Raw genomic sequence first — 18,983 nt, 5'->3', positions numbered from 1 at the left:
TGACAGTTTATAGGATAAACACTGGAAAATGCTCAGGGTATGTAAATACCCATGCACATCGATTAGATAGGATTAGATTAGATTAGATTAGATTAGATTAGATTAGATTAGATTAGATTAGATTAGATTTAATGAAGGTTGTAGTGATTCAAATCATAGTAGCATATAATGGGTTGGGTTGGAAAAGACCTAAAAGATTATTTATTTCCAACACCCCTGCTGTGAGCAGGGACATCTTCCACTAGACCAGGTTGCCCAATGCCTCATCCAACCTGGCCTTGAACACTTCCACAGCTTCCCTGGGCAACTTGTGTTGGGCAGTGTCGCACCACCCTCACAGTAAAGAATTTCTTCCTAATCTAAACCTGTTCTCCCTCAGTTTAAAGCCATTACCATTTTTCATATCACTATATGCCCACAGACCATCTCCAGATGTTGTGTAAGCCACCTTTAGGTACTGGAAGGTGCTGTAAGGTCTCCCTGGAACCTTCTCTTCTCCAGGCTGAAAAATCCCAGCTCAGTCTGTCTTCACAGGAGAGGTTTCCAACTCTCTGATCATCTTCATGTCCCTCTTCTGGATTCACAGATCTACATCCTTCTTCTATTGAGGGTTCCAAATGCAAATTAAATAGGGAAACCAATCCCAGTTCAATAAGAAGATAGAAATGTGTTCTGTATCAATTACCTTCTTATTTGGATCAAGAGTAGCTATAAAAATGCACAGCAGAAATTATGATTTTTACAGGTAAAGTTTATTCTTCCCTATGATGTGGCCACAGTTTATTTCTCATTTCATGCACAAATAGGAAATCCAGTGCACTGCAGGCAAAACCCTCATACCAGAACAGGGCAATGATGTATTTATATATGATTTATTTCAAATGAAGATGTTATGTAGTTGTTGATGTTTCTATAGTCAAAATAGGAAAATGGGATATTGTTATCTCCAGGACTGTGCAGGAGATTGGAAAGGATAACAACAGAGCTGAAGAACTCTGAGCATAGGGAGAAAAATAGGTCTAGAAATGGCCTCAAGAAGGTCAGTTTGAAATCTGCTAACCAGAAGAAAATAGCTGAGGTAGGGAGAGACTTGATTAGTAGGGAGGACAACCTGAAGATTTGGAGGAAATGGTTTGGTTTATCCACTATACGATTTTACCCAATTTTAATCTGTTCAATGAGACAGCCTCCAACTCCTGTAGCAGAGGTTACTTTGGTCATGTCGCTGTGTCTTCTGTGCTGTGACTCTTCCTCAAGCAATAATGAGCTGATTCAGTTACTTGGACTAAACCTAGAGAGGCTCTTCAATGAGAAGGAGAAAGTCCTGTGCTCCATGAACCATGAGATAACAAGATACTCAGACTGAGCTTTTTATGAGGGCAGCAGGAAAATGTGGCATGTGAGGAGAGGAGAGACAAGAGAACTGGAGTTGGTCTAGTCCAAGAACGCATTGCAGGGTCGGTGAGGATCGAGCCTCACGGCTGTGCTGCACGCAGCCAGAGCTTCCTTTTGTGCAGGAGTTGTGCGGGTTGCTCTCTGCAGACCCAGTCCCGAGGCTGTGGCAGGCAGCACAGGAGTGTCTGTGTTGGCAGGAGTCATCACCACCACGCAGAGTTTCGACCGGGAGCAGCAGCGGGAGCACACTCTGTCTGTCACGGCCACGGACCGGGCGCGGGAGCCGCTGATCGGCGTGTGCCAGCTCACCGTGCTCATCGCCGACCTCAACGACAACGAGCCCAAGTTTGAGAACAGCCGCTACCAGTGTGAGTGCTGCTAACTGCTTGTCCCAGTGCTGCCACGGGAATTGGCCAGGAGGTTATTCCTTGTAACAGCAGTCAGTCTGTTAGGTGACCAATCTTCCTTTGTTTCCCACTAAGCCAGTTACTGTTTAACCCATCATCAGTAGGAATGAGCAGAATTAACCAGTGCTCTTTAGTCACTGTAAAAATGTAAAAACATTTACATACTCACTTCTACAGATGAGGCAGGTCTGATCCCTTCTCTCTGCAGCTTTTCTCTGCCCAGCTTTTTTCCACGCTAAATTTTTATTTGATGTCCCAAAACAAAACATGACATCCTAGCTTGGAAATTATCAACCCTGACCACAAGTACAATTGTCATCTGTGTCTCTGTAGCATGATATTTCTGTTTGAATAGACTGAAGTGGCATTTATGTCTTGTCAAACAGCACAGAATCCTTGGTTTCTAGGCTGCCTTTGGCTGGGAGCCAATGCCTGCTGTGTCTGTCCTGCTGAGCTAGCTTTTCCCATTTGACCTGGTGACATTCCCTTTTTCATCCCACATGATATGCTTTACATCAGTCTTTTGTTTATTTTGACTTGATGCTTCTCCAGTAGAATCCTGCATTTCATTACACTTGGACTCTCTGCATTTAATGTCATCCACAAGTCATGAGTATAATCTCTAGCTGTTGGACTGGAACAGGTCCTTCCTCGCATAATTGCTTGAAAATGGAAAAAAAAATGTTGCTGATGCATCTGCCAACAGCTTCATTTTGGAGTTTTTTTGCCACTTGTGTGGAAATGTCATGGAGGGCAAAGCAGTGACCAATGCCCTACTAAAATGAAGATGGCTTATAAGAAAATTGTCTTTAACATCACAGATGCCAGCATTTTAGAAGGATTCAAAAATAAGTTGGATGTTTATATTTTAGGAGTTTAACAAGAAGTGACCTGCTGGGAAATATGCTAAATATACATCCACATCTCAAAGTTATGTACAAGGACAGAAGGAAAATTGTGTTGCACCTTTTAAAGTATCTTGTAGTGACTAATTCTAAGTGCCAAATTCATTAAAATGTGTAGATTTGGAATAGCCATTTCTACAGTCTTACCAGTGTCTTCTGCAAACCTGGCCAAAGCAGCACTGAGAAGTTGAGTAGGAATTATCTTTCTGGAGAGAAATATTTTTGAGTGGAGCAGAGAGTCCCTGAGGTAGAGGTAATGTTTGTGCAAAGATGAACCTTTTATTCCACCATCACACGTGTCCTTCAAGTGAAACTGCCCAGGATTCTTTTTCAAAAGCTGTGAAGCTGAGAGGTTGCATTTGTGATTATGGTGGCTTCAGCACTTTGAGAAACAGGCAGGGTTTTTTTCTTTTTTCATGAACAGAGGGTACTAGCAAAGGTTCTGAAGAAAGGCAGCTGTTTGAGATGGCAAACCTGCAGATAACGAGGTCACCTTATGCCTAGCACTTTCCCAGTGTCTCTGCATAAGTAATCAATGCTTGAACGTCACAGAATTAAAAATAGCTTTTTCCCTAACAAGATCAAAGGCCATTAGTTTCTATTCATCCTGGCAACTGCTGGTTCTTTACTCTCAGCACTAGGATGTTGGTTAAATTCCTGATTCAGCCATGCATCTTATCATCTGTCTGCGAAACAGACATTAAAGAAATGCTAAACTGTAGTAGGGATGGTACAGTAAACATTAAAGTTGTGTCAGAAGCAAGCAAAGCACCTGAAATGAGAGACTACCACCCTTCCAAGTAACTTTGTCCTTTTTATTACAATGCAATTTAACTGAATTTGGCTGTTAAAGACAGCATAAATACACACACACACACACAAGCCTAAACACAAAAAAGGAGAATTTTACAGTGATTTATGGCAGTTAATTCAATTTTCATTAATCTGTCTTAGTGCTGGTAAATCTCTTGCGAGATTTGTCTGTTACTTGTCTGTCACTGACATACCAAAGACAAGAATCCCAGGACAGTTAAATGGCACAGGGACAAGTGAAGCCAATTAAATCTCAAATTACTGCTCATAGAGCAAGTGGTTGCTGCTGTTTAAAGATGTACTGCTCCACTACTACACACTGTAGGCATTAAAGGAGAAGACCAAAACAGAAAACATGACTGCTCCATAAGCAGTTCTGATTATCCCACATCAAAAATGCTAAAGGACACACATATAAAGGACATCAAAGATATGAAATAGTTTCTGAACAAGACACAAATTAACAGACTGGCTGGGTTGCCTAAACCCAACTGCAACAGCCTTCCCGCAGTCAGCTTTAATACCCTGAGCTGGTGGAGCCTTAGTACAGGGAAACAGCTCAAAAACACAATCAGGCAAGCACACGTAGCTACTTGAAAGAGGAATTGGCACTGGATGGCTGAGGATAGAGGGAAGAGCTGGACCAAAAATCAGTGCAATGTAAAGATGAGTGTGGAAGAGACACAGACAGCAGGGATGTGATGGTTTCATATGAAACTGTGCTTCACAGAGTGGATGGGAGCAGGAAATGACTGCTCATGATTTCCCATCATTTTGTTGGTGTCCCTTCCAGAAATCAGGCCTTAGGAAGACAAAATTAATTATTCTTCTGTGTAGTGGGCTCTTCAAATGCATGACTTTGCCAGCAGATTTTTAGATGACAATTGCGTGAGCAGGTTCAAAGAAGGATTGGTCTCTCTAGAACTACAGGCAGAAAGACACGACTTCTGACACAGGTGGATTTCTGGGAACAGGGAGTGAAACTTAAGGAAAGAGACATACATAAAATGATCCTTGCCCTGGGCAGTTTTTCCAAAACACTGTGGGGCTGGAGGCATTTTTTCTGTGACCTGAGTCTTTGTGCTTTGCAATTACCTAGTGCCTCCCACTGGCAGTGCTGCTGGCACCACTCATATTCAAGACTAATTCAATTCACACAGAATTCCCTTTGATACCAACCTGCTTTTATCATTAGCTGAGCCCAGCAGGCTGGGCTGTGATCCAAAGCAGTGGGCATGTGAGCTGCTGTGGGGTTGCCAGCACCACCCTGGAGTGGCACCAGTGCTGGCAGCAGCAGTGTCAGTAAATCTGCACCACCAGCAGCTCACTTAACAACCCAGCGTGGCAGGGGAGAGGGAGGGGAAGCTGAAAGAGAACTATAGACATGGTTGGTGACAGTACTTTATAACCTGCTTCAGTACAGAAACATTTAATCTCCCATGAAGGGAACAATGATGTTTTACAGGGGTATTTCTTTACAATACAGCCTGCTAAACCAGAGCAGACCTGCTGACAGGATCTTTGTCTTTTCAAAGACTTCCTCAGCGAAGACACTCCGGTGGGGACGAGTTTCCTCCGAGTTGCAGCTCACGACAGTGACCAGGGTGTGAATGCTGCTGTCACATACTCAATGCTAGAGCATCAGCTGGAATACTTCCAGATCAACCCCAGCACAGGCTGGGTGTACGTGAATTGCCCACTCCCCCAGGTAATGTGAGAGTCCAGCTCCTCAAATCCATTGCAGAGGGTTAATTGCAATATTTTCAAGCATCCCGTGCCTCTGTTTCCCAGACAATGCGCATCAGCCGCTATATTGTAGCCACAGACGGCGGGAACAGAAGCAGCACCGTGGAGCTGACGGTGACTGTCACCAGTGCACTGAGCCAGCCCCCACAGTGGGAACAGAGCTCTTACTGGGTCACCATCCCCGAAAACACCATTCGGGACACCAGGATTGTGGTAGGTTAAAAGTTTGATTACTTCCCTCCCTCTTCATTTCCACTTCTTCCTCTGTTGTGCTCTATGTCAGAAGTTCACAGATGCCTGCTCTGCAGCCTTGCTGCATTGCACTGTGCCCTTATGAGCCTTCACTGCTCTGTACCCATTAAAGTTTGCCAGGCGTACCTGTCACAGAACAGGGGGGCATTTCAGCTGGCAGCAGTTTGCCCAGTGAATTCTTACATTACAGGAACAGGACTTGTGCACTGCCAAAGAAAGAAATGCTTGTGTGTTCCCTCCCAAGAGCCAGCTCCTCACTTCTCCATCCTCATCCTCAGTGGCTGTGCTATCTGCTTGTGTCTTTCTTAAAGCTTTTCTCAGTTTAGCACAAGAGTGTGGAATGACATAGCTTGCTTTGGACTCTTCTAACCCAAACCAATTCCTTTTTAACCCATAGAGATTTAGTCTTTAAGGACAGAAGACTTAGTCTTCTGTATATTGCCACATAATTCCAGCCTTCCTCCTCCTGCATGTAATATTGAAGCACTTGGAAACAATTTAGGGTTTGAGTTTTTCTTCTGTAACTTGCAGAGTAAAATGTACAATTCAGTGGAGAAATGGTCTCCTTATGGATCAGTTTTGCGTTGGAAGAAGCAGAGAGGAGGGATTTCCTATAGCTGTGCTGCAGTTCTGACTTGAAACATTTACAGGCAGATAAATTTCTTGTTGATTTAACACCTGCACCAAACCTAGATATTGTAGAATAAAACTCAGCTCTGTAAATGTTTCTGTTTTGTCTGTTACCTGAGTCATATAGGCGAGTATGTTCTTGGAGAGCATACATGTGTGTGTGTTTCTGCCATCAAACTCATCACCCAACACTTGCAACCCCGTGCTTCATGAATGTATGTGGTGGCTCTTTTCTTCTTCAGACCATCAAAGCCACATCCCCTCTTGGTGATCCCAGGGTCACGTATAACCTGGAGGAGGGTCAAGTTCCAGAGACTAACATGCCAGTTCGTTTCTATCTGAAGCCAAACAGAGCTGATGGATCTGCTTCTCTTCTAGTCGCTGAACCACTTGACTTTGAGACTACTAAGTTTTTCACCCTGACAGTCCGGGCACAAAACGTAGCAATGACTCCTTTAGCTTCCTTTGCCACTGTGTGTGTGAATATAACAGGTAAGCTTTGCTGCTGTTCAGAAAAATATTATTTTTAGTATAATGCCATAAATTAAGGTAATATCCATGAAATGCCAAGCCACCTCAGAATACTTTGTATTTTTCTATACTGTAAATAGTTCTGCAGTCATTAAAGAGGTCTGTCTGAGGCAATTCCTAAGTACAGCCATCAAATGTGGAGATGTGATAGTGCAAAAATGAGCTGTTTGAATGTTTAGGCAGCACTGTAGTTCTGTAAAGGTACTTAGAAAGATTTTCTTTCGAAAGGAGGAAAAATCTAGTACTTGTTCCCAAGCTATTGAAAGGAGATGAGTATTACTGAAAATACTCTGTGCTGTAGAAAGCAAAACAGCTCAGATAGGCCACGTTTGTGTTGGATATCTGTTTAGGGGTTTTTGTTACATTCAGTATTTTCCATTGCATACTGAGATTACAGGCACGAAATTTATCCTTATGATAAATGCAATTTTCAAAAATTTGATCCAAACCTCCTTATAGTGGGATCTTTTCATAAGGCTCTGTTCCAGTAGATCCACATAAAACTATAAATCTGATATTAATCCCTGTTTTTGCAGGATTAGTGGAGTTACTTTTGTTAGGCAGACATTCAAATGAAAATATGAATAAATGAAGTCTCCAGCAAAAAGATTTGTCTTGCCCACCACCATGGAAATGAAAATGGGGTAGTAATTTGAAAGGGAATCCAACTTTCCTGCTTCAGTTTATCACAGCATTGTCCTGTCTTTCACAATCCACCAATGCAAAACCCCTCCAGGCTGTAGCGCAGGGTCTGAGCCTCATTGTAGGTTATGGATCCTGTCCCAAAAGGTTTTTCATGAAGTGCAGTTATTGGTACCAGAATTTGGCAGAAACTTTATTCTGCTCACAAGAAAAAATCCTTTTTCAGCAATTTAGCTGTGGATGAAAGCCCTCCTGGTCCTGGCATTTACAGACTTAGTATATCTCTGGTCAAACCATTAGCCACTATCTCAGCTGGGATCAGGCCACTGTTTCCCAGAAACTGCCCAGTGTCTATAAAATGTCTCCTGATTGCTACCATGAGAATGAGAAAACCCAGAGCAGGATTGCTTATTACTATAATCCTTAAAAGTCCTTCCTCCAAGCAAAATACAACTGTGGGGAAAATACCAAAAAACCACAAAAGTAAACAAAAGAGTTTTAAAATATTTTCTTACCATGATCCTCATCACCTCCTTTTTCAGATGTCAATGACAATGTTCCTTTCTTCATGTCTTCTAACTATGAGGCGTCTGTGCCAGAAGGAGCAGATGTTGGCACGTCCGTGGTTCAGGTGTTAGCTATGGACTTGGATTCTGGCCTACATGGAGAGGTTTGACCTTAATCCAGTTCCTTTCCTCACCATACTCAAGCTGTGGTACTGTAATTAGTGAGAACGTGCAGGGTAATGAGCCACCAGCAGTTCTTACAGCACTTGTCAAGCATTTGTGTGTCTTATGGCTGGTGTGCCTCTCACGGGATGCAGGAGAGAAGATGCCAGAAGTGACCTCAGGGTCCTGCAGCTCATCCTGATCCAGCAACCATGACAAAGCACTGCTGCATGATTCTCTGGGCTGCTCCCATGACAAGACAAGTGGCTGTGGCTGCAGGACATGTTTTCAAACTCCTGCCTCTTTAGCTCATTTTTTAATTGACCATCAGCGATTATTGTCAGTTATTCACAGCGTTTTAAGTATGGTCAATTAAACACCATCATTGGTCAAACCAGCATTTGACCATCATAGTAATAATGACCCAAGCCTAGGAAAGAGCAGAATTCTGAAGGGAATTGCTCATTTTCTTTGCATTTTCCTGAGCCATTTCTAAAAATCCTACTAGCTCTTCTGTGAAGAAACTCTAGCTAGTGGAGACTCTGGGAACTCTGCTGTTCTGGAACTGTCATTTTGTAGCTTCTGAAGAGCAACCTGTGTGGTAGAACAGTTGGTGCTGCTCTGGACATGACTTAAGAGTGGGGACTGAACTGGTGTTTTTTCAGAGAATGACTTTTATTAAAGGGAAAAATGTGAATAGCTTTCATTGGTGGAGGTTTTCATTTATTCAGTCTCATTGAACAGGACCCAAATTATTAGTTAGTTAGTTAGTTAGTTAGTTTGTTTGGGCTTGTTTTGGTTTTGTTTGTTTTGGTTTTGTTTGGTTTTGTTTTTTTTTTAATCAGAAGCACAGTGAATTACTAGAAGCTGAGGAGACACCAGGGAAAATGCCAGTCCATATATTCTCTCTCCTTCTGTTATTCATGATCTTTCTTAACTGGCCACTGTTGGAGATTAGATACTGGTCTTGATGTGCCTTGATGTCACTGGTACAGATGTTCTTCAGTTTGCGAATTCTCCACTTTTAATATAAAAATAAACAAAATACTTAGAAAAAATTTGTTCAGGTGATCTGTCTTTCCTCAGAATGTTGCTACTTTGCAGACACAACCAGGAGGCTACTGAGGAAGGGGGAGGTCACAGCACTTAGACATACAAATGAAAATTGAAAATGTAACCTCTTTTAATAACTTCCTTTTTAGGTTCACTACTTAATATTAAAAGATGCTAATGAGGATTATCAGTTCTTCACCATTGAACCTGAGACAGGAATTATTTACACCCAGGCATCTTTTGACAGAGAGAAAAAAGCCTCTTACTTGATTGAAGTTCAGTCTCAGGACTTATCAGAATCTGCTAGACCTGGTGTTCATGGGCAGCCCAACACAGGTAAAACTAAGAAGGAATTCTGTATTGGGCTTTTTAACTTTCATAAGCTTGGCAGGTATGTGAACTGTTTGGAATAAAGCAGGGTGCTCCACCTCTGCCATTTCTCCTCTGTGTTCCTCCTGCATGTCCTCAGACACAGCCTACGTGAGGATTTTTGTCAGCGATGTGAACGACAACGCCCCGGCATTTCCTCAGTCAGTGTATGAGGTCAGCATGGATGAGGACAGGGAGGTGGGGAGTCCTGTTGTGACAGCAACAGCAGATGATGAAGATGAGGGTGAGTGGCCCCTGCATGTCCTTTTAAATCCTTTTCATGTTAATGTGTGTTTGTGTGTAGGGCTACTTCCTACATGGACAAACAGCTCTCTGCACTCAGGAGACAATTCCATGTTTCAAACATTTGTAAAAGTGGGGAGAGAAGTTCTGGGTGTCTATGAGTGCTGTCTTTAATTAGGTGCTCAGGTTTGTAGTGCAAAGATTAAGTTAGCTGGCAATGTCTTTGGGGCAGAATGAAATCAGCCTGAATCACAACACTGCTGTAACTTTATACTCTTTCCAGAGCACATGCTTGCTTTTTGCTGACTCCTGTGCTTTCAAGATCTCCCTAGGAGTCAGTTCTATTTCCCACTATTGTAAAAAAATCAAGTTGTGTTTTTTGGTGTGTTAGTGGGTTAAATATACTTGTGGAAGAAACTGACAAAGAGTGGAAAATGTGGGATGGCATGGCCAGAAATGAAGTCAGGAAGAAAGGGAAAGTCAGACCTTCCATTTGGGCTCACACTGACACCAGCTCTGATGGTGTGAAGCTACCCCTACAGTGTGGTGAGACCAGATGGACAGAGCCAGTCCAACAGCATGGACAACATGCTGACAACAGTCAGCCCTTGTCTTTGCATTTTGGTTGCTTTTGTGAGCTGGTCCAGCTCAAGTTGCTGAAGAGAAACAAATCTGTTGGTTAAAAGAAGGCAAGCCGGTGACAGAGCCTGGATGAGAGCCAGAGGGACGTGTTGCTGGGAGCAGGTGAGAGCTGGCTGTTCTTTCAGTGACAGCGCTGCAAAGCCTTTTCACTTTCTAGCCATCCATATTGCTCTAGTCTTGTCATCCACAGCTGACTCACAACTTAAAAAGCTGAATGTTCTTCTTGCTCCTAGCAGCTCGCCTATTTAATTTAGGAAATGACTTTGTAGACTGAAATGCAACTTTTTTTTTTACCTTTCCAAATAAGTAAACAGGAAGCACTAAACTATTTGTTGTTGTTCCTAAAAGTTTTACAGCAAACAAAGAGCTGTTGTTGCGCAGGTGGAGTGTTCGAAGATGAATTCTTGCTCAAAATAGAGGATTTCTGTTTTATTTTAGCACCCCCCAGTGGTTTAAAAAAAGTTGAGGAATACTGGCATTTGAAATGAGAGGCTTAGGAAACATTGAGTAAAAATAACTTCTTGTATTTTCAGAGTATGTTACATTTTTATTATTGGCAAATGAATGCACAATAATTTAGAGGCACACAATCTCTCCATTATCAATCAACGAGTGCTTGTCTGTGTCTGTAAATTATACTTGTAAATATAAATGCAAACCTAGCCTCCTATCTACTACACACAAAACCTTCAAATTTCATATACAGATCATTCTGTGTGTGTTTTTATGTTTTATCTCACACACATGCACCCACATCAATCTTGGAAAATAAGGTTTCTCTTGGATACATGTCCATTGTGCATAGCTGGATTGGGCATTTCATAGAGAGAACAGGGGCCAATTGTTTCTTTCTCTTATAGGTGCAAATGCCAAACTAAGGTATCAGATCACTTCAGGAAATGTGAAAGGGGTTTTTGATGTGGAACCTGAGATTGGAACTGTCTTCATTGCTCAGCCTCTGGATTATGAACAAGAACAACATTATGAGCTCCGGCTTGTAGCTTCTGATGGAAAATGGGAAAACCACACTCTTATCATCATCAATGTTGTCAATAAGAACGATGAAGCACCAGTCTTCACTCAGAATGAATACCAGGGCAGTGTCTTGGAGGAGCTCACTGATCTGCCTGTACTTGTCCTAAAGGTAAAGCAGTTTCCACAAAGCAGGGCAAAACCTGGCTTTGTGTTCAGTCAATCCCATCCATTCACACAAATACAAAAAGATAGTGCATTTAGGGTGGGTGAGGCCTGGTATTAGGACTTAGCTAGCAACTTTCTGTAAAGAATAGAATAAAGTAAACCTGGTAATTTTTCGTGGTGGACTTGCTCTCCTCACCTACATAAATAGCGGCTGGTTTTGATCTTAGGATCTTTTTCAAACTGATTTCTAATTATTGGAAAATGGGATAATTTCCTTTACAAAGAAGATTTGGCACATTTTGAGTAACTCTATAAGCACAGAATGGTTGGCATGTGTACTTTATGCATGTAATGGTTAAATTTTTGCTACCAAATAAACATTACCAGGGATTGTTCTTTGACTCCAGCTCAATCATCTTCATTGTTTTGTTGTTAGAGCAGCTCTTGGTAGGTCCAACTAGCAATCTCCTAAACAATCCCTGGATGCAAATCAGGAGCTGGGAGCTCTCTCTGGCCTATGCTGATAATCAGCTTGGATGTATGGCCTGTTTTCACAGCAGTCTGTAAACTCAGAGAGAATCAGCCTCTGCTTGCCTTTGTATTCCAGCTCCAAAATTTTCACAACAAATATTTTCTCAGCAGAACTGTTATTATTTTGATTCTTCCTACAGTTTTTTCTCTTTCCAAAATAAATGGGGCAGTAGAATATATTAGTCTGTGGAAATGTCCTGGTTTTGTTTCTCTAGGCTGTGCATGATATTTTTTGAAAGAGTACTTGAATGACTCAAGCCAATAGATGCTTGCTGTTAAAATTCACACTGTTCATTTAACCTGCACTGTAGCAGCTGCCATCAATAAGAGAAGTGTGATTTCCCTTTTTTTTAACATAAACACTTGCCTGCTGTGGCTTGTTCCAGGTTTCTGCAACAGATCCTGACCAAGCAGCAGATCAAGCTGCCATTAGCTATTCCCTGCACGGGCAGGGAGCCGGCAGCGAATTCAGCATCGACGAGAGCACAGGTGAGATCAGCGCACACACCAGGCTGGACCGGGAGAAGCGATCCACGTGGCGCTTCCTCGTTCTCGCCACGGATGAGGGCGGAGAGGGCCTGACTGGCTTTGCAGACGTGATCATAGAAGTGAGGGACGTGAACGACAACGCGCCCCTTTTCCTCTGTGTGTCGGATGGCTGTTTCACAGGCCACATCCCTGAGGGCTCTCCAGCTGACACTCCTATCATGGAAATGACAGCAGTGGACCTCGATGACCCCAAGGCTGGTATAAATGCTGTGCTAACATACAGTATCATTCAGAACGTCAAAAACGAAATTAATTTGAACTTGTTCTCAATTGATTCAGTTAGTGGCACCATCTCTACGGTGCTTGGGTCCTTGGACCATGAGAAGGAAGACAAATACCTAGTGGTGGTTGAGGCCAGAGATGGAGGAGGGCTCACTGGGACAGGCACTGCCACTATTTTGGTGACTGACGTGAATGATCATGCTCCAGTCTTCCTGCAAAGGATCTACACAGCATTTGTCTCTGAGAATGCGAGTATTAACACTGAGGTGGCAGTGGTGTCTGCTGTGGACAGAGATGAGGGAGAAAATGCCATGGTGACATTCAGCATTGTTGATGGGGACAATGACCGCAAGTTCTCCATAGAGACAGATGAAGTCAACAACTGTGGGTTTATCCGACTACGCAAACGGGTCGACTTTGAGAAACCTCATGAGAGGGTATTCAATTTGACTGTGAAAGCAGAGGACATGGATTTCTTCAGCATTGCTCACTGTGTGATCTATGTGGAGGACTCAAATGATCATGCTCCTGTCTTCTATCCCCAGTTCTATGAAGTGGCTGCACTTGGGGAAGATGTACCAGTTGGCACCAAAATTATTCAGGTTTCTGCTGTTGACTTGGATTCTGGCCTGAATGGGAGGTTTTCTTTCCACCTGCTAAACAAGTCTGATCCAGGTGGCCAGTTCTCTTTGGCTAGTGATGGGTGGCTGATGGTTGCAGGATTGCTGGATTATGAGACGGCGGCTCAGTACCAACTCATTGTGATTGCCACTGATATGGGACAGCCCCCTCTGACCGGCAGTGCCACTGTTTTGGTGACTCTGCAGGATGTAAATGACAATGGGCCAGAGTTCGAGGCACATTATAACCCAGTGGTCTGGGAAAACACAGCTTCTCCACAGGTTGTCCAAATGAATGAGACCTCCACACTACTGTATGCCAAGGACCGGGACACTGCTGCGAACGGAGCCCCTTTCTCCTTTCACCTCCTCGGTGATCTGGATAGCCTGACCAGCTTCAGCCTGCAGGACCTCCACAATGGCAGCGCCGTGCTCACCGCCCTGCGCACCTTCGACAGGGAGGTGCACAAGGCATTCTACCTGCCCATCCTGATCACAGACAGCGGGATCCCACCCATGAGCTCCACCAACACGCTGACCGTCAACATCGGGGACCAAAATGACCACCCGCATTCTGCTGGCTACATGGAGTGTCTCATTTACAGCTATGATGGTAAATCACTCCCTGATGTTTGCTTCCAAGTGTGGCACAGGGTCAAAAGAGGCAGCTTTAAGTTTTACAGGAGGACTGTATCCTGTTCCACATTAGCTGTCAGTAGGGGTGCTACTGAAGTTTGCTTAAACCCCAACAGAGAGCAGTAGGTATGTGGGGCACAGGTCTCTGGGCCACTTGATTTGTAGAAGAAAGTGAGCCAGCCTTGAAGAAGGAGCATAACTGGCTGCTTTTCTTGGCACCTTTCTGTCAAACTTGAGTAATGGTCTCTTGGTTTCAGATACAGTTTTTCAGCAGCATTAACATATCAGGGGAGAAAAAATTACCAAAGTTCATAATGTTGCTGAGAAATTATGAGTCTGAATGCTGAGAACTTTTTTCTCCTCAAACCTTTTTCCTTCTCCAGACTGCATTGAATTTTAATGAATACACTTATACTGAACTCATATGTAAACTGCTGAAACATTCATCTAAGTCTTCAGCTGAAAGATGCTGTTATGGTGGAGTTTTCTGTGAATGCTGGCTGCATGCAGTGTGAGAGAAGCTTCTTTCCCTTCTTGCTTTGGCAATTAGGCAGCAGTATTCTTGTGATCTGGTGCCCTCATAATAAGCCCATCAGGAAAATAAAACACACAAGTAAAAATATTTTGGGATGCTTGCATGTTGGCTCAGGGCGTTCCTTCCTCTTCTACTCTGCTCTGTGTCCTATGGTTTGGTAGCACATTAGATAGATTATCTGTTGTGGCACATTAGGAACTACTTCTGAGTAGATGCTGTTTATTTGTACTGAAGCCTTGTACTGCCTGTTGCATAATTACTCCAGTTCAGCTTCTTGTTAAATTAAAACCAAGTCTGTTTCTATTTGCTGAGAAGTCCTGTCTGTAGCTTAAATACCAAACATTTTCATTCAAGCCTGAATTCCATATTAGTTGTTACTTTCATCGGTACATCGGTTAATTTCTGAGAGGGACTATTCAAGACCTCAGATCTTTGATTAATTAAAATATAAAGGAGAGGCAGAATCAAAAGGCTACTATCACATTGTATGTTACATTCATATTCTGTGGGAATCAAACACCAGGGCATCCTGTATCTCCTGCAAAATACCCAGTGAGTGTTGCCACAGCTGCCAGAGAGGTACAGTTTCCTCTCCTTGCATTCAGTTCCTCGGTTGTCAGGGTCTCTGCTGCTCCTTGTCATACGGTGAACTCCTGCATTTATCCTTTTTGTGTATCCTTGATTCTTTACTCAGTAGGTTTATGAATTCAGAAAACTATTTCCTTCAGAAGTAAGGAGGAACCTTTCCTTCAGAAGTAAGTTTTGTAAATCCAGAAAATACTAATTTGTCAGTTTTGCTGAGAGGATGCAAAACAAGCAGAATACATGCTGCTTTCCATCTCACCCCAGTCTCACCATCTACTCAAAATAAGCCTGGCCACTGTATTTTGGGCATCCTCTCTATCTTGCTGTAATTTCTATCTTGCTGTTATTTCTGTCTTGCTGTAATTGCTACTGTTTTTGCTTTTTATAACCCAGTCTGCATTTTGGTTGTTTGTCCTGCCCAAACACCAATCCCTGTCTAAACCACTTTGTAAGTTGGTTGAATAATGCAGATAAAACTGAAAATTCTCAGAGGCGGCTTTTCTTTTTTCATTCCCATTGCTTTTCTTTGCAGTCACCTGTAGAATTAAATCTGTGTAGTCATACAGCAAACATGTGACAAGCAGGGCACCATGTGGCATTTGCAAACCAGTGCATGCCTCTTGAGAACTACCACAACTGTTTTTGTAGAGCACTTAGGCTTATGACACATGTGCTTAGACCAGAACCTGTCTGTGTACATGTGAGAGCTCTGACTGTGCACCTGTGTGCTGTGTTGTTCCAGGTATTCTCCCCACGACTGTGCTGGGCCAGGTCAGTGCCCCTGATGCTGATGACTGGGATCGCAAAATCTACCAATTTGAAGGGAAGACATCAAGGTATTTGGAGAGAAAAATGGGAGTTGCATAAATTTTCTGGGAAAATAGAGCACATACAAAATCACAGCAAGTTTTTACACTGACTCTTTTTTAAAAACATGAGTACAAAATAATTTTGTTGGTTAGACACTTCAGTGTGCAGATTTCCAAAAGCCCTTCTGAGTGTGAGGCTGCAGTAAATAACACTGCATGCCTAACCAGTCTGCTGCCCATTGCCTCATGGGCCAGAATTCTGAATTCCTCTTCACAGTCATTCCCACAATCTGTATCAGTGAGCTGCTACAGGAAACATACCTACTAACTTCTAAATTCCTTCATCCAAGCTCCTGGTGTTTCCATGTCACCATTGGTTTCAAGACCTTTTTAATACTAGATGTATAGACTTGGGAGTGTCTGAATCGTGACTGGAGCTGAGATGTACATGTGCCATTCAGAGGTTTTGACAGAGGTGTCACTCTCAGTGAATGTATCTACACTAGGAGTTTGCACTATTTCCAAAGTTATGGCTATTGCAGCTTTAGTCTTCATACACAGTTAATACAGCACAGCAGCAGGACAAAACCTTCTTGATACACTGGTGAAGAGTCATTAGGAGCCACAGGAGACAATGTAAAAAAGTTCTGTTCTGCTCTGTCCTTTCATGAAAGAACACATCTGCTATCTTTGATAAATAGAAAGTGGCTCAGAAAAACCACCAGTGATGATAATTAGAACTTAGCTTTTGAACTTCTCATAGCTTGTTCCTTGGCTTAACTCTTATTACAGGTACTTTATCCTTAATGATAACTCAGGTTTGCTGACTATTAAAGAAGGAACCCCCCCAGGAACATACAACATAAGAGTTAGAGTCATTGATGGAGTCTGGCCAGATGTTATCTCCACTGTAAAGGTTATAGTGAAGGAAATCAAGGATGACGCCCTCCGTAACGCTGGTTCTGTACGAATAACAGGTAAGCAATGTGCTCAAGTACGGTCTAGGTCTGCAATGTTCCCGCTCTGATACTTTGAATTCTGCTTGGAATGCTCTTAGACATGGGATGAGATTTAATAGTTTTCCAGGTTAGGATTTGAAAATGCATCTTTGCATGGTCCTCTGATGCTGCATGTGGAGAGGCACCTATGGAGAAAATTGACAGCAAGGAAAAGTTGTCTCATTTCTATACCAACTTTTAAAATATGCAGCAACTTATATTTCAGAAGGAAAACTTTATTTGAACAAATGCCTGCCTGAAAATCCCCAACCTTTGTGGAAAAGTAAAATCTTCTTAAACATGTTTCTCCTTCTAAAAAATAATTTTAAAAAATTGGTAATTAATAAAAGTCTAAAAAGTTTCAGAACACACAGGTTTAGTAGAAGCAAGCATGGAAAATTTCAGAGCCTAAAAATTACAATACTCCTGAATTTGCAGTTGAGTCCATTTTCTGCAACCTTATGATTTATTCTGTGCTGCTCCTTTCTTCTATTGCTACAACAGTTGCAAGAAACAGGTGTCAAATTTTCAACTGCTGTTACAGGTATCACACCAGAGGAGTTCATATCCCAGTCCCCTGAAAAACAAAGTAAATACTACCAGATGAAGAAGCTGCTTTCAGAAATTATCTCAGTTCAACTGGAAAATGTTCACATTTTCAGTGTACTGAATAGCCCGAGTCCAATCCGAGGGGTTGATGTTTGGTTTGCAGTTTATGGCCCACCTTATTATAAAGCAGAAAAACTTAATGGCAATGTAGCAGCTTCCAGAGCCTGGGTAAGTATCCATCCTGTGTATGAAACCACAGCATCTTCTCATTGTGTCTATTCAGGTAATGCCTGTAAATGTGAACAATTAGAATGATTGAAAGGGTAATGTGTGATAGTTTTAAATAGATAGCTTAAATCAGTAAAATCAGACAATCCTTTTGCACTTATACTAAAAGTTTCAAATACTAATGTTCTGAAAGCCAGACTCTAAATACATATCAAGTCACCTAAACACAATATGCTTTTAGGACCGCGAACATGTTTTTCCTATTGAAAAGACTGTAAAACACTGTATAAAGAATCTGTTTGGCTGTTGCCTTTCTACATGATGCTTTAATGTTTCAATTTTTAGTTCTCTAGTTGGAACTCCCAAACCAGTCAAACATTTCAAGGTTCTAGACTTAAAAGAGCAAAGTAGTAAAAGAGCCACTCTCCAGTACAAAACCAGGTTGGAATATGTGTTTAAAATTCAGTAAATTTCCTTTCCCTCTAGCAAAAAAAAAAAAAAAAAAAAAAAAAAAAGCCACCAAAAAAACCTCCCAAACCAAAACCACCATTGAAAAGAGTTAAATTATTTGCTCTGTTGGAAACATATTGGTGCAGAGTTGTACCAACTCATACTTGCCAGGAAAGATATTTCTTCACTATCCAGTGCCAATTCCCAGTATCTTTAAATCAGAAATTCAGATTAAAAATATAGTTTATATGCTGTGTAAATAATGCATCAGAACCATTAGTGATAAAAAAATTATCCACTCGGTCTAATGAATATTGAGAGTATTTTTGCCTTTAAAATGCTTATTCATGCTATAATTGACTTATACCAAGGCTTTGGCCTTAACAGATGCCAGACTGAGCTGCCTTTGGCTGTATAGGGTGAGGTAGACATTGGAAGGAATTGGCATAGCAACCAGTTTTGCAAATAAATAAGACTTGGGCTTTTCATTGCTGTCATTGGTGAACTCAGTGGAAAAGTCAGATGAATGCAACTAATTATTCTTCTTCAGCTGGAAAGCATTCTGGACATAAATATCACCCAGACTGGCATTGATGAGTGTGTGACTGCAGAGTGCACTCACAGCAGCGGATGCGTCAGTAAGCATGAACAGAACCATGTACCAACCATAACCACAGCTGGAAGTGTTTCACTGGTGTCTGTGACAGTCCTGAGCCATGCTGTGTGTGGCTGTGCTGCTCGGGAGAATCCTCATCTTTCCTGCTCCTCATACCAGACAAACCCTTGTCTCAATGGTGGCACATGTGTGGATACTGATTTGGGCTACAGGTTGGTA

The 18,983-nt window shown here is 42.2% G+C and overlaps 1 protein-coding gene across 1 annotated transcript in view; it reads left to right on the top strand.

Moving 5' to 3' along the window:
• Positions 1-18,983, top strand: part of LOC134415778 (neural-cadherin-like) — a 53,908-nt gene that overhangs the window by 21,306 nt on the left and 13,619 nt on the right. Inside the window, exons 10-22 of the mRNA XM_063151659.1 lie at positions 1,593-1,763; positions 5,056-5,228; positions 5,312-5,479; positions 6,391-6,640; positions 7,864-7,991; positions 9,192-9,378; positions 9,512-9,655; positions 11,157-11,440; positions 12,354-13,971; positions 15,857-15,950; positions 16,716-16,900; positions 17,466-17,698; positions 18,699-18,976. Coding sequence (XP_063007729.1) covers positions 1,593-1,763; positions 5,056-5,228; positions 5,312-5,479; positions 6,391-6,640; positions 7,864-7,991; positions 9,192-9,378; positions 9,512-9,655; positions 11,157-11,440; positions 12,354-13,971; positions 15,857-15,950; positions 16,716-16,900; positions 17,466-17,698; positions 18,699-18,976 — 3,913 coding nt within the window. The remainder of the gene's footprint in view (positions 1-1,592; positions 1,764-5,055; positions 5,229-5,311; positions 5,480-6,390; positions 6,641-7,863; positions 7,992-9,191; positions 9,379-9,511; positions 9,656-11,156; positions 11,441-12,353; positions 13,972-15,856; positions 15,951-16,715; positions 16,901-17,465; positions 17,699-18,698; positions 18,977-18,983) is intronic.

Source organism: Melospiza melodia, chromosome 1 (assembly GCF_035770615.1).
Source record: "Melospiza melodia melodia isolate bMelMel2 chromosome 1, bMelMel2.pri, whole genome shotgun sequence".
Lineage (NCBI taxonomy): Eukaryota > Metazoa > Chordata > Aves > Passeriformes > Passerellidae > Melospiza > Melospiza melodia.
The sequence above is the reverse complement of the archived record's forward strand: the minus strand, read 5'-3'. Positions and strand labels throughout refer to the sequence as shown.